General features: G+C 47.3%; 1 protein-coding gene across 1 annotated transcript in view; it reads right to left on the bottom strand.

Annotated features, from left to right (window-relative positions):
• The window catches only part of slc2a9l2 (solute carrier family 2 member 9, like 2), a 408,797-nt gene that overhangs the window by 269,026 nt on the left and 118,866 nt on the right, over positions 1–20,905 (bottom strand). Inside the window, exon 5 of the mRNA XM_078213118.1 lies at positions 18,954–19,078. Within this exon, the coding sequence (XP_078069244.1) occupies positions 18,954–19,078 (125 nt within the window). The remainder of the gene's footprint in view (positions 1–18,953; positions 19,079–20,905) is intronic.

Below are 20,905 nucleotides of genomic sequence, written 5' to 3'. Positions count from 1 at the left end.
CTTCTCGGCCTTTTGGCTGAGATCAAGTGTAGTGTGGATAGGATGCTGTGCTTGGTTGAGGTCATTAGGTTACATTTAAGCTTCATTTGAAGCAATTTTTAAAAGCGGCATCTCGGCCTTTTGGCTAAGATGCAAATGAGATCAAGCCTTGGAGGAGGTGAGTCTGCACCTACTCCAATCAGCTTGGCTCATGTAGATCAGGCCCAAGACAGGAGTGGAGGCCCTGTCTTGTCAGCTTGGATCGGGAATGTCTCAATTTGTTGAGACTCTGAATTGGACTTGATTTGATTGAATTGGAAAAGTATTTTTAAAAATGCATGGTGTGGTTAAACAGTGTCATCTTAAGCTCACAACGTTTTCAACTATTCCTTCAAACTGATTTTAGAAAACACCTACTTATTTTGTGGCTATTGTGACAGCTTATCATAAAACAATAAAACATTTTTTTTCCACACAGGCAACTACTGTTCTCCAACTATTTTCACTGTTAATTGTCCAACTGAAATTCCATATAGAACATAGAACAGTACAGCACAGAACAGGCCCTTCGGCCCACGATGTTGTGCCGAGCTTTGTCTGAAACCAAGATCAAGCTATTTCCTCCCTATCATCCCGAAGTACTCCATGTGCCTATCCAATAGCTTCTTAAATGTTCCTAAAGTGTCTGACTCCACTATCCCTGCAGCCAGTCCATTCCACACCCCAACCACTCTCTGAGTAAAAAATCTACCTCGGACAACCTTCCTATATCTCCCACCATGAACCCTATAGTTATGCCCCCTAGTTACCGCTCCATTCACCCGAGGAAATAGTCTTTGAACGTTCACTCTATCTATCCCCCTCATCATCTTATAAACCTCTATCAAGTCCCCTCTCAACCTCCTCCGCTCCAAAGAGAAAATCCCAAGTTCCCTCAACCTTTCCTCATAAGACCTACCCTCCAAACCAGGCAGCATCCGGGTAAATCTCCTTTGCACTCCCTCCAGCGCTTCCACATCCTCCCTATAGTGAGGTGACCAGAACTGCACACAATATTCCAAATGTGGTCTCACCAAGGTCCTGTACAGTTGCAGCATAACCCCACAGCTCTTAAACTCAAACCCCCTGTTAATGAACGCCAACACACTATAGGCCTTCTTCACGGCTTTATCCACTTGAGTGGCAACCTTCAAAGATCTATGGATATGAACCCCAAGATCTCTCTGTTCCTCCACATTCTTCAGAACCCTACCTTTGACCCTGTAATCCACATTTAAATTTGTCCTACCAAAATGAATCACCTCGCATTTGTCAGGGTTAAACTCCATTTGCCATTTTTCAGCCCAGCTCTGCATCCTATCTATATCTCTTTGCAGCCTACAACAGCCCTCCACCTCATCCACTACTCCACCAATCTTGGTGCCATCAGCAAATTTACTGATCCACCCTTCAGCCCCCTCCTCCAAGTCATTTATAAAAATTACAAATAGCAGAGGACCAAGCACTGATCCCTGTGGCACTCTGCTGGTAACCGATTTCCAGTCCGAAAATTTTCCATCCACCACCACCCTCTGTCTTCGATCAGATAGCCAGTTACCTATCCAATCGGCCAAACTTCGCTCTATCCCACACATCCTTACTTTCTTCATAAGCCGACCTTGGGGGGCTTTATCAAATGCCTGACTAAAATCCATGTATATGACATCAACTGCACTACCTACATCTACACACTTAGTTACCTCCTCAAAAAATTCTATCAAATTTGTGAGGCAAGACTTGCCCTTCACAAATCCATGCTGACTATCCCGGATTAAGCTGCATCTTTCTAAATGGTCGTAAATCCTATCCCTAAGGACCTTTTCCATCAACTTACCGACCACCGAAGTAAGACTAACCGGCCTATAATTACCAGGGTCATTTCTATTCCCTTTCTAAAACAGAGGAACAACATTCGCCACTCTCCAGTCCTCTGGCACCACCCCCGTGGACAGTGAGGACCCAAAGATCAATGCCAAAGGCTCTGCTATCTCATCCCTTGCCTCCCAAAGAATCCTAGGATATATTTCATCAGGCCCAGGGGACTTATCAACTTTCAGTTTATTCAAAATTGCTAGTACATCTTCCCTCTGAACATCTACTTCCTCCAGCCTATCAGCCTGTGACACCCTCTCTTCCTCAAAAACATGGCCCGTCTCCTTGGTGAACACTGAAGAAAAGTATTCATTCATCACCTCTCCTATCTCTTCTGACTCCATGCACAAATTCCCACTGCCGTCCTTGACCGGCCCCAACCTCACCCTGGTCATTCTTTTATTCCTCACATAAGAGTAAAAAGCCTTGGGGCTTTCCTTGATCTGACCCGCCAAGGACTTCTCATGCCCCCTCCTAGCTCTCCTAAGCCCCTTTTTCAGCTCATTCCTTGCTAACTTGTAACCCTCAATCGAGCCATCTGAACCTTGTTTCCTCATCCCTTGTTTCCTCATCCCTTCCCTCTTCCTTTTCACAAGACATTCCACCTCTTTCGTGAACCATGGTTCCCTCACTCGGCCATTTCCTACCTGCCTGACAGAGACATACCTATCAAGGACACGCAGTATTTGTTCCTTGAAAAAGTTCCACTTATCATTAGTGCCTTTGCCTGACAATTTTTGTTCCCATCCTATGCTTCCTAATTCCCGCCTGATTGCATCATAATTACCTCTCCCCCAATTGTAAACTATGCCCTGCCGCATGGCCCTCTCCCTCTCCATTGCAATAATAAAAGACACCGAATTGTGGTCACTATCTCCAAAGTGCTCTCCCACAACCAAATCCAACACTTGGCCCGGTTCATTTCCCATTACCAAATCCAATGTGGCCCCACCTCTTGTCGGCCTATCCACATATTGTGTCAGGAACCCCTCCTGCACACACTGCACAAAAACTGCCCCATCCGAACTATAACTGTATATATAACTATATGACCACATAATTTTAAACTGTAGTTACAGGATAAAATCCAGAGATATTAAAGGTTCCAAAAATTAACAGAGCGATCAAAATCTTACAATGGTGACTGATTTTCTTATATATTAATATGCACAGCCCGGAAACAGGCTATTCAGCCCAGCAGGTCAATGGCCCAAACTGTGGTACAGTGGTTTGCACTGCTGCCTCACAGAGTCAAAGACCCAAGTTTGATTCCCGACTTAGGTCACTGTCTACGTGGAGTCTGTATGTTCTCCCTTTGTCTGCACGGGTTTCCTCCGGGTGCTCCGGTTTCCTCCCACAGTCCAAAAGACGTGCTGGTTAGGTGTATTGGCCATGCTAAATTCTCCTTCAATTCTCCGAACAGGCGCTGGAGTCTGGCAACTAAGAGATTTTCACAGTAACGTCATTGCAGTGTTAATGTCAGCCTACTTGTGACTAATAAATAAACTTTTAGCATCCCCCCCCTCTTAATCATCAAATCCCATCAATATATCCTTCCTTAGCAAAAGCAAAATAGAAAGGATGGAAGACAGCACAGGTTAAATGACAAAAGTGCAATGGGGTAGTAATAGAACAGGTAAAGAAGCAATAAAATGTATCTAGAGAAGGTGTGAATGGCAGAATAATGAACAATTGACATCCAAAAGCAAAAACAGAGAAAAAATAAAACATGCAAAGAAAAGGAAACAAAATGGGGCAGAGACAATGATCTGAAATTGTTAAACTTGATGACTCAGATCTGCTGCAATCATTGTCAGATTGCTGCTCTACTCAAACTTTTAAATGCCCCGACAGTAATCCTCATTTCTGGCAGCGTCTTCCGAGCCCGGCTTCGGACAATCCACAAACCAGAAGACCTGGGCCAGTGTTGAACCTGGAGGGCTGCAAAGTGACTAAGTGAAATATGGGGGTGTTGTTCCTTGAGTTTACATTGAACTTCATTAGAACACCACATGAGGCCAGTGTCAGAGACATCAGTATCAGAGACGAGGTGGAGAATTAAACTGATAGGCTGCCAGAAGCTCAGGACCATGTTTGTGGACAAACAAAGGTGTTCCTCAAAGCAGTTCCCCAATCTGCTTGTGGTCTCCCCAGTGTAGAGCTGGCCACACTGCAGGCAGTGAATACAGTGCTTTACCCACCCCACTGATTTCCTGACTTGGTGAGTGAGGAAGTAGAGGTTAAACTGGTGACCAGATACTTTTTTTGAGCTTATGGAGGAAAATTGGTGCAAGAAGCTAATGTTTGTCAACATTACGAACTCACCTTCCATGGTCATCAAGTCCTGAAGTAAGACTTGAATCTGGAGCAGAGAGAGAGAGAGAGAGAGAAAGAAAGAGAATGAGAGACAAAGAAAGAAAATGAGAGAGAGAGAAAGAGTGACAGAAAGACAGAAATGGAGGAAAATCTATATTTATTTAGCACTAATCACAACTTCAGAATATTCAAAGCACTTTGCAGTGAATTGGGTACTGCATTTGCATGTAGTCACTGCTGTAATGAGGGAAACATAGCAGACAATTTGCACACAGCAAGCTTGGACAAACAGGAATGAGACTTCCTGTTCTGGGAATTACCAGAAATCTGTGATGATGATTGAAGGATAAGTATTTGTTAGAGAACCAGGGAAAGCTTCCATTCTCCTCCCTGACAAGAGCCATGGGATCTCTTACATTCACATCAAGGGGCAGATGGAGCTTTGGTTCAATGTCCCATATAAAAGCTGAAACCTCCAACAGTGCAGCACTCCCTCAGTACTGCGCAGGAGTGTCAACTTAGGTTTTGTGCTCTATTCCCTGCAGTGGGATTTCAACCCACAAGCTTCTGGTTCAGAGACAAAGTGCTGGTGTTGAGCCAAGGGTTATACCTAGTCATATGGTTCATAACTCAGACTTTTCTGAGCCTTTCCTGGAATATTCCTCAGAAATTTGCTTTCAACCTCTCTATGGTGTTGATTGCCTTGTGAATGTCTCCATATTAATTAGCCAGCTCCTTGCCATAACACACAATAACTTAAAGGCCAATACCAGTACTGATGGCGTATTTTGCTGAGAAGTAACAGAAACCTGCATCCATTCCAGCAGCGGAGGAGAGCTTGTGGCACAGTGGGTAGCGTCCCTGCCTCTGAGCCACAAACTCTGGGTTCAAGTCTCACCAAGACCTGATGGCCAACGAAGGTGCATTCATGATGCGGTCAAACAGGTTGAGTGTGCAAACCTGTAAAACCTTCCAAACATGCCAATGGTTGGCGGTAAGAGCAGGAGAGACTCCTGGTCAGCCACCCTTGATGTGGAATGGTGCTCCTCAAGCTATAATCCCCTGGCGCCAGACTAGCGATCTGTTCCGGGAATTACTAGCTACAGAAATAGACAAAGTGATGCGCGTTATCATACACGAGGCTTGATGCTCAGGAAATAAAGGCTTTTATTTGCTGTAACAAGACAGCTACTAATTATATACACGATCCCAGACTGAGGGGTCCCAGACAGAGCAGAGACCTTTATACCTCTCCCAGGAGGCGGAGCCCGACTGGGATGTACCACAATAACTATAATACAAGGTGTAACAACCCAACCCTAACCCCAACAGCAACAAGTAGAACAACCCATCCCTAACCCCAACAGCAACATATATACATACTTGTAGTACTGGCCAGACCCTGGCTCAGAACTATCTAGTGGGAACCAACGATGGTTCACCACATTCACCCCTCCTTTGAAGACAAAGGCCGGCGGGGTACAAAAAACAGAATAATTTGTCATCAGTCTATAAGTTCAGACGGTCAGGGGGACCGCACCGTCGTTGTGACCTCCTCAATACCGGCGATGACACCGGAGTAGGCACTTGCGGTGGCGTTCTCCCCAAGGCGATGTCCAACTGTTCCTCCACAGACTCACGGGCCGGTTGACCCTGAGGTGACGGTAATCCATGGAGTTCCGACACGCCCTGAAGTGGTGACCATCCTCTGGACTCAGGCAAGCTGTACACGGGAGTAAAAGGGTTAAGTAATGGGTCCCGATGCTGCCCGCGCCGTGTCCGGAGGGGAAACAAGAGTTATGGGGTTTGCAACAGGGGGTATGAGAGCAACAGGGGTTCCTACGTCCCCTGCTGGTGCCAGGTCTCGGATCGAGACCATGTCCTCTCGCCCGTCAGGGTATGCCACATAGGCATACTGAGGGTTGGCGTGGAGGAGATGGACCTGTTCGACCAATGGGTCGGACTTGCGGGCCCTTACATGTCACCGCAGGAGGACAGGTCCTGAGTACGTCAACCAAGACGGTAATGAGGTCCCAGAGGAAGACTTCCGAGGGAATGAAAACATCCTCTCATGGGGAGTAGCGTTGGTTGCCGTACACAGGAGTGAGCGTATGGAATGGAGCACATCAGGGAGCACCTCTTGCCAACGGGAGACTGGAAGGCTTTTTGACTTCAACGCCAGTAAGACAGCCTTCCAGACTGTCGCATTCTCACGTTCCACCTGTCCGTTACCCCTAGGGTTGTAGCTCGTGGTTCTACTAGAGGCAATCCCGTATGAGAGCAGGTATTGCCTCAAGTCATCGCTCATGAACGACGAGCCCCTGTCGCTGTGAATGTAGCTGGGGTACCCGAACAGGGTAAAAAGATCCCGGAATGCCTTGATAACCGTGGCAGCGGATGTATCAGAGCAGGGAATAACAAAAGGGAATCTCGAGTACTCGTCAATGATGTTGAGGAAGTACACATTCCGATCTGTTGAGGGAAGGGGGCCCTTAAAATCGACACTCAGTCTCTCGAAGGGACGAGTGGCCTTGACTAATTGTGCCCGGTCAGGTCGGTAAAAGTGCGGTTTGCATTCCGCGCATACCCGACAGCTTCTTGTTACGGACCTGACATCCTCCACCGAGTAGGGCAGGTTGTGGGCTTTTATAAAGTGGTAGAGCCGAGTGACCCCAGGATGGCATAGGTCATTATGGAGAGCCTGCAAACGGTCCTCCTGTATACTGGCGCATGTTCCACGCGAGAGGGCATCCGAGGGCTCATTGAGTTTCCCTGGACGATACATGATGTCATAGTTATAGGTGGAGAGTTCAATTCTCCACCGCAAGATCTTGTCATTCTTGATCTTGCCCCTCAGCGTGTTATTAAACATGAACGCCACGGACCGCTGGTCCGTGATCAGGGTGAACCGTTTTCCCGCCAAGTAATGGCGCCAGTGCCTGACGGCCTCCACAATGGCCTGGGCCTCCTTTTCCACCGCTGAATGCCGAATTTCGGGGCCTTGGAGGGTGCGGGAAAAAAAGGCGACGGGCCTGCCCACCTGATTAAGTGTGGTGGCCAGGGCGAAATCAGATGCATCGCTCTCCACCTGAAAGGGGATGGACTCATCAACAGCGTGCATCGTAGCTTTCGCGATGTCGGCTTTTAATTTATCAAAGGCCAATCGGGCCTCTGGTGTTAGGGGAAAAGAAGTGGACTTAATGAGCGGACGGGCTTTGTCCGCGTAATTGGGAACCCACTGTGCATAATAAGAGAAGAAGCCTAAGCATCTTCTCAGTGCTTTTGCACTAGTGGGCAGGGGAAGTTCAGAGAGGGGGCGCATACGGTCTGGATCAGGGCCAATGACCCCGTTTTCCACCACGTATCCGAGGATGGCTAAACGGCGCGTACGAAACACACACTTCTCCCTGTTGTAGGTCAGGTTCAGGCGAGATGCAGTGCGTAGGAAATTCAGGAGATTTGTGTCGTGGTCCTGCTGGTCATGGCCGCAGATGGTGACGTTATCCAGGTACGGGAAGGTAGCCCGCAGCCTGTTCTGGTCCACCATTCGGTCCATAGCACGCTGGAAGACCGAGACCCCATTGGTGACACCAAAGGGAACCCTGAGAAAGTGATACAAGCGACCATCCGCCTCAAAAGCCGTGTATTGTCGGTCCTCTGGGCGAATGGGGAGTTGGTGGTAGGCAGACTTGAGGTCAATGGTGGAGAACACCCGGTACTGCGCAATCTGATTGACCATGTCAGATATGCGCGGGAGGGGATACGCGTCCAGCTGTGTGTATCGATTAATGGTCTGACTATAGTCAATGACCATCCGGGGTTTGTTCCCACTCTTGGCCACCACGACCTGCGCTCTCCACGGACTAGCGCTAGGTTGTATGATCCTTTCCTTGAGGAGCCGCTGAACTTCAGATCGAATGAAGATCCGATCCTCAGCGCTGTAACGCCTACTCTTAGTCGCAATGGGCTTGCAGCCTGGCACAAGATTCTGGAACAAGGAGGGTGTGGTGATCTTCAGCGTCGAGAGGCTACAGGCGGGGCGCGTTGGGCAATTTGGAGGCTGCTGTTCTCCCACTGAAAGCGAAGGGAGTGGCCCACCGTACTGTAGGGTTACACTCCTCAAGTGGACCATGAAGTTTAGTCCGAGAAGTATTGGCGCGCAAAGGTGCGGCAACACTAGGAGCTTGAGACGCTCGTAAACTGTGCCTTGCACCGTTAAAGTTACCACGCAACTCCCTAGCACGGTGACAGACCGGGACCTTGATGCCATAGAAATTGTCTGTTTGACAGGTTGAATCCGGAGTCCACACCGCTTCACAGCGTCTGGGTGGATAAAACTCTCAGTGCTCCCGCTGTCAACAGACAATAAATCAAGTGGTCGTTTACCTGAATGTTCATCATAGACTTGTCAAGTCTATGAGGCTTGGCCTGGTCCAGGATGATCGACGACGCCACCGTTGGTTCATGAGCGCCACTGCAGGCAGCTGAGATTGACGAGGATGACCCCTGCTGGTCGTTCGTGGTCGGTGCCGACCAACATGGCCGCTCCCATAGGTCGCACGTGGGTGATGGCGCCAAACTCAGCGACCCCTGGTGGTCACACATCTCCGACTCCGTCGACCGTAATGGCGTCGTCCTGGCCTCGCACGTGGACGAAACCCTCGACGATGTCAACGACGAAGAACCGGGCGCTGAGGAATCGCAGGCCGCACTGCTGTTCCGAGAAGCAGATTTAGAGCAGCACACTTTCGAATAGTGCCCCTTCTTACCGCAGGCGGAGCACAACACAGCTTTAGTGGGACACCGTTGCCGAGTATGCTTCGCTCCCCCACAGAAGTAACACCGCGGGCCGCCCAGAGCTGCTGCCGTCGTCTGGCCCGAGTGTGAGCACGCCATCACGCAGCATTTCGAACCCGAGGGACGAGGGGGGATTGGCGACTGCTCCTGCCACGTTGACTCCACATGGTCTTCAGGATACAATACTAGGCTTTTGGAGGCCGTCTCCAGCATCTCCGCTAGTTCTATTGCCTGGGTGAGGTCAAGGTTATCTTTCTCCAGTAGTTTGAGTCGGATGTACGATGATCCGACTCCCGCCACAAATGCATCTCGAGCGAGGTCGTTCATATTCTGGTCTGCTGACACTGCTTTGCAGTTACAGCCCCTGGCTAGCTGTAGGAGCTCAATCGCGTATTCCTCCATCGTTTCGCCGGACTGCCGTCGTCGAGTGGCTAAGAGGTAACGAGCGTGTATTTCGTTGGGCGGTTTAATATAACGCTTCTTAAGAAGCTCGAGGGCCTTTGTGTAGTCGGTGGCTGCACGGATCGTGAGGTAGACGGTGTCGCTTACCCTCGCATGGAGGACCCGGAGTCTGTCATCATCTGTGGTGAACGCTGCGGAGGCTGCCAGGTAGTCCTCAAAACATTTCAGCCAGTGGTCGAAGGTGTTAGAGGCGCCCACCGCACGTGGATCTAGTGTAAGGCGTTCAGGCTTCAGTATCTGCTCCATACTCTTTTTTCTTCCGACGAGAGTTTATTTACAGCAAATAAAATTGATGCGCGTTATCAACCTCTCTATGGTGTTGATTGCCTTGTGAATGTCTCCATATTAATTAGCCAGCTCCTTGCCATAACACACAATAACTTAAAGGCCAATACCAGTACTGATGGCGTATTTTGCTGAGAAGTAACAGAAACCTGCATCCATTCCAGCAGCGGAGGAGAGCTTGTGGCACAGTGGGTAGCGTCCCTGCCTCTGAGCCACAAACTCTGGGTTCAAGTCTCACCAAGACCTGATGGCCAACGAAGGTGCATTCATGATGCGGTCAAACAGGTTGAGTGTGCAAACCTGTAAAACCTTCCAAACATGCCAATGGTTGGCGGTAAGAGCAGGAGAGACTCCTGGTCAGCCACCCTTGATGTGGAATGGTGCTCCTCAAGCTATAATCCCCTGGCGCCAGACTAGCGATCTGTTCCGGGAATTACTAGCTACAGAAATAGACAAAGTGATGCGCGTTATCATACACGAGGCTTGATGCTCAGGAAATAAAGGCTTTTATTTGCTGTAACAAGACAGCTACTAATTATATACACGATCCCAGACTGAGGGGTCCCAGACAGAGCAGAGACCTTTATACCTCTCCCAGGAGGCGGAGCCCGACTGGGATGTACCACAATAACTATAATACAAGGTGTAACAACCCAACCCTAACCCCAACAGCAACAAGTAGAACAACCCATCCCTAACCCCAACAGCAACATATATACATACTTGTAGTACTGGCCAGACCCTGGCTCAGAACTATCTAGTGGGAACCAACGATGGTTCACCACACAAAGTTCTGCCAGCACTAGGTGTGGGAAGAGAATTGGAATTCCAACTGTGTCATTATTCACAGTAGGCTCTGTTCATTCATCCAACTTTTTTGGAATTCCAATCTGTTCACAGTTGAAGAGTCAGCAAATGGAAAAGTATAAATGCAAAATACTGTGGATGCTGGAATCTGAAACAAAAACACAAAAATGCTGGAGAATCTCAGTAGGTCTGACAGTATCTGTGGGGAGAGAATAGAGCCAACATTTCGAGTCTCGGTGACCCTTTGTCAGAACTCTGATGAAGGGTTATCTCGACTCGAAACATTGGTTCTATTCTCTCTCCACAGATGCTGTCAGACCTGCTGAGATTTTTCAGCACTTTTCTGTTTTTGAAATGGAAAAGTATGTCTAGTTCTGCCTGACCTGCAACTTACTTCAACTTGCTTCAGTTTTCTTTTGGATAGTACTAAGAAATGGGATATTTTGAATGTAATAAGAAGAATGTGGAATTGCTTTATGTCCTTACTATCTCCAGTTTTCTCACCTCCTTGAGGAGATTGTCCTGGGTTTGTAACCTGGGTGCTCCAATACAACGGGGTGCCAGGTGATTGTGTGGTCCGAAGGCTCGTCTATGGGGGAGACCCTCCGAATTTCCTCACATTGCTCAAGTCGATCAATGAACCCAGCCACAATCCCAGCCGGAAGCCGCCGCGCGTGTGACAGCTCAGCCCAGAATGATGGGTGAAATCCCAGCAGGGGCAGTCTGTTTGCTAGGAAGAAAAGGAGGAACCGCAGCAAGTAGGCACCGAAAGGCAGCTCACTGTCAATCAGCTGAGGTGGACAATCAACCTCCTGGAAAAACCAGAATGGCTAATTGATGAGAATTGAACCAGAAAGCTGGGGCCGTGTGTCCCCAGACAGTTACTCTCTATCAATTTGTAATGGCATCAGTCATGGAATAATGAAGATTGCTTATATTTAAACGTTCAAAAACAAATTTGAATTGCTAAGTTGGCAGCTGTGGCAATAATCCAAAGTGCAGCCGAGGACTGCCAGCCAGGCTGTTCTGATGGGGTCACAATTAAGGTCAGTAAGCAAAACATTTGGATGTCTTGCTGAAGCAGGCAAACACACTTTCTTTGTCATTTTTTGTTGCTTGTGCCCAGTATTGTTCAAAGTAACTATTTAGTCTTAAAACATCAATACTAAGCAAATTAATTGTAATATCTGTGCAAATTGGAAAGCTGCCAGGTGGCATTGTGGTTCAACATAACTGCATTGCAATTTTATAGAGTCTGGAGTTTAGTCCATCACTTTGAAATGAAATCAAGGCCAATTTCCAGAACTACAAGAGTCCTACCCACCGTCAATGAGATTGAGCAGTCTGAAATTAGTTCACAAAAAAAAACTGGCCCACAACACAACTTTAAACAAGTTGGCACTGTATTGACAAATGTTCCCAGAGAGTGTGTTATAATTGCCTGCTGAAAGCAATGAAATTGCCAGTTTTGTAGAAGGAAGCTCTTTTCTGAAGCTGAAGTGACATGCATTATTGAGGCACAGAGATGGAATGACTTCCCAGGGAATGCTTGTTTATTTGGGAGACTCGAAGGATTCCAAATTCTTCAACTAAACACCATTGGTGCAGCCAACTGGCAATCACAATGTGTCGCTGACTCCAACTTGTGACATTACTGGGGCATCCAGGAGTCACCTCATTGCAATAATTTGGGTAGATAGCTACACCAGCATGCATGTGTCAAGGTCCTACAATCTTCACCACCTGACAAGGTAAATTTATTTAGTCAAACTTACTGTCAATCTTGGCGAGGAAAGATTTTAAATCATTCTCAGGGTGCAATCTCATGAAAAAAATTCCAAGTGCCGAATGAGCAAGAAAACAGGAGAGAACTGCACCAGCTTTTTCGGCAAGCCGCAAGTTGCAATCTTGTGGCACTCAGTGCAAAAAGAAAGCCTAGGGGGAGGGGGAGGGGGGGGGGGGTCACAGCCCAAGCTCGCCAATGAAGCCAGCTGCAGAGCGCTTGGGATGCCATTGTGCAGAGACCTCGATCTCCCAGTGTACTGGGAGATTTCCTTCCACCCACCTCCTTCCACCCACACCACCCTCCTCCCCCCCCCCCCCCCCCCCCCCCCGTCCCAGAAATCATCCCACCCCCTCACCGCCCCCTGCCTCCATCCCCCACCGATTCCTCCCTGTGGCAGATCTCCTCCCCCTCCCCTGCCGATCGGTCCCTGTGCCAGTCCGTCCCTCCCGTCAATCACCCCCCATTTGTGGAGCTCCCCCCAACCGCCGATCACTCCCTGCTGCAGAGCGTCTCCTCCGCCGATCACCCCCGCCTGTAGAGTTCTCCCCAATTACCACGCATACTGAGCTTCCCCCTTGCAGTCCCCCCCCCTGCAGAGCACCCGCCATATCATAGCCCCACCCAACTCATAGTCCACCACCACCAGCCAGGTCCCACCCCCCATGGCACTGCCCCTGGCACAGTTATTGATTCTATGGACAATGCCAGGGTGGCCTTGCCCCTGACCACCCAGGAGGCTACAACAATCTCCAATCCCCCAGCGCGGCCACCATGTCTGGTCTCCACTGGTGGAGACCAGCTGTGATTGTCGCCTGTGTGAAACTCGATCAGCAAGGGGGCTCAGTATAAGAGAGCCCGGACAATAGTGTCCAGGACTCTCTAATGACAAGTAAAGCATGTCATTAATATTTAAATTGATTTTGCGCCCTTTCTAGGTGCAAAGCCGATTTTGCTGGCAAAACAGGGCCAGTAACATTGTGTGAGGTGAGAAAATGGGCACAAGACTGATTTTCCGCCTCTCACGCAATCTTACCACCTCACCTCGCCAAACGACGGGTGGGACGAGGTCGTAAGATTGCACCCTGTACCAGCTGTAGACTTGATCTTAAAATAAAATGTCCTCCCTCCCAGGATTATTTGGATTAAATAAAAATATCTCTGAATAAAGTATATTTACTAGGTATAGTACAGCAGAAAAAAACCTTTGAGTTAACTGCTTTCAGCACATCGAATTCCCGAGTGAGGAACGTGTGAGAAATTAGGGTCCTGAGGTATAGAAAGTGAATCTGCAACTTTTTATCATGGTTATTTAATTCTATCCTTATTTAAAGTTTAAATCTTATATTAGATTATTGTAATGGCTGCAATATTATAAATTGAAATAAATCTAAAATATAAATGCAAAATAAACCAATTCACCTGGAAGAAAATGAAAAATACAAATCTGCCTAAATATATGTAGGATATTCAAACAAATAACAAACTAACTTTATACTTACAATCAAAATCACTGGGGAATTTGATGTGCTGGAAAAAAATGGTTCGATCAAGCAGACACAGCATGGATTCATGAAGGGAAAGTCGTGTTTGATGAATTTACTGGATTTTTATGAAGAGTGCGGTTGACAGAGGGGAACCGGTGGATGTGGTGTTTTTGGATTTCCGGAAGGCGTTCGATAAGGTGCCTCACAAAAGGTTGCTGCAGAAGATTAAGGTACACGGAGTTGGGGGTAAAGTGTTAGCGTGGATTGAGGATTGGCTATCTAACAGGAAGCAGAGAGTTGGAATAAACGGGTGCTTTTCTGGTTGGCAGTTGGTGACTAGTGGCGTGCCGCAGGGATCGGTGCTGGGGCCTCAACTGTTTACCATATACATAGACGATCTGGAGGAGGGGGCCGAGTGTAGGGTAACAAAGTTTGCGGATGACACAAAGATGAGTGGGAAAGCGAATTGCATGGAGGATGCGGAAAGTCTGCAGAGAGATTTGGATAGGCTAAGTGAGTGGGCGAGGATCTGGCAGATGGAGTATAACGTTGACAAGTGTGAGGTTATCCACTTTGGAAGGAATAATAGTAAAATGGACTATTATTTAAATGGTGAAAAATTACAACATGCTACTGTGCAGAGGGACCTGGGGGTCCTTGTGCATGAATCGCAAAAACTCAGTCTGCAGGTGTAGCAGGTGATCAAGAAGGAAAATGGAATGTTGGCCTTTATCGCGAAGGGGATGGAGTATAAAAGCAGGGAGGTCTTGCTGCAATTGTACAAGGTACTGGTGAGGCCACAACTGGAGTACTGTGTGCAATTTTGGTCCCCTTATTTGCGGAAGGATGTGTTGGCCTTGGAAGGAGTACAGAGAAGGTTCACCAGGTTGATACCGGAGATGAGGGGGTTAGCTTATGAGGAGAGATTGAGTGGATTGGGCCTGTGCTCATTGGAGTTTAGAAGGCTGAGGGGAGATCTTATAGAGACATATAAGATAATGAAGGGTCTGGATAGGGTAGAGGCAGAGAGATTCTTTCCACTTAAAAAGGAAACAAGAACTAGAGGACACAGCCTCAAAATAAGGGGGAGTCAGTTTAGGACAGAGTTGAGGAGGAACTCCTTCTCTCAGAGGGTAGTGAATCTCTGGAATTCTCTGCCCATTGAAGCAGTGGAGGCTACCTCGTTAAATATGTTTCAGTCACAGATAGATAGATTTCTGATCAATAAGGGGATTAAGGGTTATGGGGAGTGGGCGGGTAAGTGGAACTAAACTACTATCAGATCAGCCATGATCTTATTGAATGGTGGGGCAGGCTCGAGGGGCTAGATGGCCTACTCCTGCTCCTATTTCTTATGTTCTTATGTTCTTAAAATATAAAGCATAAGCCAAAATCTTCTGTCGCATTCACGGCTGGGATTTTCCGATGCCACTGAAAGTGAATGGAGTTTTGGCTGGAAAGCCAAATTTTCCATTCCCGCCTGCAATGGGTCCTGTCATGGACAGGACTGGAGAATCCCACCCATAGTTTCTGTCTTTGACTCAGCGAAGAGGAGATCAAATACAACCTCGACTCTTCTTCAGCCATTGAAGTCGAACTGAGACGTTTACCTAACAGCCTAATTTAAAGAAACTCTTTTGTGTTTATAGTAACATAACCATTGCCAACGCTCAAGAAGTTCAACAACTAAGTTATTGAACAAGGTGCCGATCAATTGGTCTGCTTTGTTCTAAATAAATATCCACTTTCTCCACCCTGGCACACAGTGGCAGCCGTGTACACCATCTATAACATACACTGCAATAACTCACCAGGTCTCCTTTGACAGCACCTTCCTAACCTGCAACCGCTACCACCTAAGAGATCAAGAGCAACAGACGCATGGAGCTGCCACCATCTGCAAGTTCCCCTCCAAATCACACACCACACTGATTTGGGACTGTCACTCTGCCCTTTCACCGTCACTGAGTCAAAGTCCTGGAACTCCCTCCATAACAGCTTTGGGTGTATCTGCAATACATGGGCTACAGCGGTTCAAGAAAGCAGCTCACCACCACCTTCTCAAAGACGATAAAAGCTGGCCTTGCCAGAGGCTTCAAATCTCATTAATGGATGACAAAAAATTGAATAGATTACAGAATATAGTGTGTTCATTTATATCATCAGCTCACCAATGCATCACAATCAAATGACAAGCAACAATGCCACAAGCACAATACTGGAAAGCTGGCCAGGATTGGCTAAGAATGTGATGTAGCCTCTCGGAAACTGGGTGGAATCTGGTTCTGCCAGTTACTAGCCCAGGATGTGAATAGCCTGAGTGAGATAAAACTGCTGAACGTGGGTCGGAATTTTCACATCGGAGTTGGAAACATCCTTTTGGATTTTAAACACCTCTCTGAATGACACTGTAAATGTTTTTCTTGTTCAGTTCTCTGCCCAATGGCAGGTCCAACTCACAGCACCTCAATCTTCGCCATGACTACGGTAAAGAGGTAGGTCCCAAATCCACCCCCCGCTGAAAGGAATCGGAATTGTTGTGCCAACATGCAGTTTTACATGTGTGGTGTAGTCTGTCTGGAGTCATGGATAGATGTTGTCTATCGATATCGCTCTTGGGCTGAGGGATCAAGGGGAATGGGGAGGGTGGGGGGGTGGTGGAATCAGGATATTGAATTTGATGATTTGCACGATCGAAATGAATGGTGAAGCATGGTCAAAGGGCCAAATGGCCCACTCCTCCTTCTAGTTTCTATGTTTCTATAGTGGTGGTAGAGGCTCCAACCTTTATTTCACCACGTGGCTGTCCAGGAATCGCTCCTGTTTTTACTGCCTGTCATTGCCATATATTGTAGGATTTACACGTTGATATTCAACCTGTTTGGCTGCACTCTGAACGCAGCTTACTTGGCCATCAAATCCTGGAGTGGGTCTTGCTGGCTTGGAGGCAGGAACACTACCGACGGCACCACAAGGCCTCCACTACAGTAAATAATACAGCATTGTAAATGCGCACTATAATCAGGAAGCTGGCGCAGGTCCTGAAACATGGGATACGGTCCTCTTGGAAGGACTACTGTACACTTGGTTATGGTGTGATATATTTGTACAATAGTTTACACAATCAGTGGGCAAGCTGCTGGACAGTTCATTTATTCCAGTTGTGACTGTCTTCATTCATATCAGATTTGCCTATTATTTATCTGATTTAATTTATTATTGTCACATGTATTGGGATACAGTGAAAAGTATTGTCTCTTGCGGACTGAACAGACAAAACATAGCGTCCATGGAGTGCATAGGGGAGAGGGAAAGAAGAGGGTGCATAATATCGCGTTGCAGTCACAGATAGGGTGTGGAGAAAGATCAGCTTAATATAAGGTAAGTCCATTCAAAGGTCTGATGGCAGCAGGGAAGAAGCTGTTCTTGAGTCGGTTGGTATGTGATCTCAGAATTTGATATCTTTTTCCCGACTGATTGTATATTCTAATTCCCAATTTCCAGCTTCTGCAACTTCCCATTAAATGCCACAGCTTGATTCAATCTTGCATCATCCACATCGGGGTCCCTGGAGATGTGGTGCAGATTATCAGGACCAGCCGTGCAGCAACTCATTTGATCTGTTCGTAACTTACACAAAGTGCTTCTTCCGCTTGTCTGATTTCAGTTTCATTGTGTCAAACAGTTGGCAGCTGAGATGAATTGGATATTAGTTCATTATCGCAAATAAGGAATTGTAATTAAAATCCAAATTTGAGAGGAGATACCAAAAGAGGAAAAAGGTATCCTGATTCCGCAATCCTCCCCCCGCCCACCACTCCCACTAATTTCACAGGATCGCGTGGGTGCAGCGTCAACAGAATGCAGTGTAAACAGAAAAACTTGAGCACAAGCCTGTAAAAGGAGCTTTCCCCCCAGTCCTCTAAATGGAGGAAAACAGAATCTGTGCAGAGCTCTCCCAAAAAATGTCTAAGTGTCATCACGGCGGGAATAATGGATTAATCCACGCTGGCCTCTCAGGCATGCTCCGCATTGCAATCCTTACACACTCAGTCACTATTTGGAAAGCAGGGAGTTTCACACTAGTACCGGGGAGAGGGGAGGCGAGAGGGGGGCCCTAAACATGCCGGTGAGCCCAGCTGTTGAGCGCTGGGGCGCCGTTTTGCAAGGGCGACCTAATCTCAGTGCACTGGGAGACCGCCCTCGCTCCCCACATGGACACCGGGACCCTCCCCTCCTCACCTGCAGCATGTTCCCCACACTGGGCTGTCGGCATTGGGGCCCTCCTGAGAGGTCCCCCATCGTGACGCCCCCATCATGACCTCTAACATGATCCAGCCCCACTCACATCCCTCCCACATAGCCCCCCTGTGAGACACCACCGCATAGCACCCCCTCATCACACACACCCCTCCCCCCCCACCACCGCACAGCACCTCCATCATGGTCTCCACCCCATCAGCACTGCCCCTCGCACAATGCCATGCCCAACTGGCACACCAGACAACCCAGCTGTGCCATTTGTGCACTGCCAGTGTGCCAGGTGGGCACCACCTGATGGGCACGGCCCAGCAATCTTGACCACCCGGGGGCTTCAATGGACCCACCCCACTCCGGCATGACCACTGTGCCAAGTCTCCATGAGTAGAGACCAATAGTGAGTGATTCACGGCCATGTGAAGTCCCGCCAGAGGGGTGGGAACATTCCGGGAGGAGGGAGGGGTGAATGCCGGACTCGCCAATGAGATTGAAAGCCAGTCAATCCCATGCAAATCGGCCTCACGCCCTTCCTGGGCGCGACCCTGTTGGCACGAAAGGGGCCGGGAGAATCACAAACTGTTTGAACCTGGGTGCAAATCCGATTTTTATGTCCGCACACTAATCTCCGGGATCAGTGCGATTTGCTCCCGGCACAGCCAGGTCGGAGAATCACCCTCTCTGCTTTTCCATTTCAACTATACACTCCAATCGGTCCAATTTTTCCTTGGTCATCAGTCCAAACCCATCACAGGCACCTAGGAAACGACACCAAAAAGTTCTCCTTCCTATGGGCTTTCCATGTTACCAAACACACTTTAGCAACATAACTAAATGGGTCAATTTCACTGAACTGAAAATATTCTCACCTGCATTCACTCCAATAATAAAACGGCCCACAATTAGCATTTCGAAGGAGCCAGCGGCTTTACTGAGGGACATCATCAAAGCAGCAAGGATTGCAAATCCATTATTAACGAGAAGTGTACCTTTCCTGAGAGCAAAAAAACACAAAATTGTAACTAAATAAATTGCCTTCAGAAACTGTTGCAGATAGAATACCTCAGCTTTTAATCTTATACACTTCATATCCAGGCAATGGAGCAAATCCAAGGGTAAAAAGTAAAAACTGAGCGGATGCATTTAACTTCCTGAATTGAAACCTCTGAAATTCTTTTGTACAACAGGAGAACAAATATTCTGATCAGAGGGTACAATCCATCAATAAAGTTCACTGAAAATGGGCACAGGGCAGCACGGTGGCACTGTGGTTAGCACTGCTGCCTCACAGTGCCAGGGACCCAGGTTCAATTCTGGCCTTGGGTTATTGTCTGTGCGGAGTTTGCACATTCTCCCTGTGTCTGCGTGGGTTTCTTCCAGGTGCTCCAGTTTCCTCCCACAGTCCAAAAGACTTGCTGGTTAGGTGCATTGGCCATGCTAAATTCTCCCTCAGTGTACCCAAACAGGCACCAGAGTGTGGCGACTAGGGGATTTTAATGTAAGCCTATTTGTGACATTAATAAATAGAGTAAACTAAGTAAAAATTTCAACGACAGGAAGTTAATCAGAGAAATTTCTCTTAACAATAAACTTTCGTAATGCTTTGTTACTTCTCGTGTTACCACATTTGGTACATGTTTTGAGGATTTTCACAGGGGATTTTCACAGTAACTTCATTGCAGTGTTAATGTAAGCCTATTTGTGACAAAAATAATTTTAAAAAGTTTATAAATGAGGTTCTGCACAATTGTATTGAAGAGTTGTAGAACTGCTAAAAGAGCTGTCAGTGTCTGCCACAGACATCCCATGGACCATCCCCTGATATTATTACAATCCCTGGAGGGAGCATTAAATCAAATGAACCAAATTCACCGAATGAACCCCGAATTAATCCTTCTATAACATGGATATTGCTGAAAAGAGATGCATATTGCTGAACCGACTCAAGAGCAGCTTCTTTCCTGCTGCCAGCAGACTTTTGAATGGACCTACCTCGCACTAAGTTGATCTTTCCCTACACCCTAGCTATGACTGTAACACTACATTCTGCACTCTCTCCTTTCCTTCTCGATGTACAGTATGCTTTGCCTGTGGAGCGAGCATGAAACAATACTTTTCACTGTATACTAATACATATGGCAAAAAAAGTCAAATAAAAAAAACTTTTCATCTTCCATTCATCAAGACAAATACAAGAATGTCAAGCTTCCGTCAATTGCAGCAATTTATATCGGAGAAAGGGACTTGAGGCTGTTTTCATTAGAGGGAAGAAGGTTAAGAGGTGACTTAATAGAGGCATACAAGATGATCAGAGGATTAGATAGGATGGACAGTGAGAGCCTTTTTCCTCAGAAGGGCGTGGAATGCCCTGCCTGCAACAGTAGTGGACTCGCCAACATTAAGGGCATTTAAATGGTCATTGGATAAACATATGGATGATATTGGAATAGCGTAGGTTAGATGGGCTTTAGATTGGTTTCACAGGTCAGCGCAACATCGAGGGCCGAAGGGCCTGTACTGCGCTGTAATGTTCTATGTTCCCCAAACATTTAAAAGTAATTACAAGTTTTTCTTACTGTTACTGCTTCCAGGTCAAAGGTAATCAGTAAGTTCTCACTGCCAGGTGCATTGTCAGTACAGACTATGCACATGCTACGCAAGATTACTATACAAAATTATTCATGCCTAATTCCATGATCCTTTACCTTGACTGACTAAAATGATGTAAATAATGGTGCAATTATTTTATTAACACACTGAGAACATTGTGTCATTGAAACTTGTTGGATTCCAGATTGAATGCAAGTGCTGTCACCATAAT

This window comes from Mustelus asterias, chromosome 1 (assembly GCF_964213995.1).
Source record: "Mustelus asterias chromosome 1, sMusAst1.hap1.1, whole genome shotgun sequence".
Classification (NCBI taxonomy): Eukaryota; Metazoa; Chordata; class Chondrichthyes; order Carcharhiniformes; family Triakidae; genus Mustelus; species Mustelus asterias.
The sequence above is the reverse complement of the archived record's forward strand: the minus strand, read 5'-3'. Positions and strand labels throughout refer to the sequence as shown.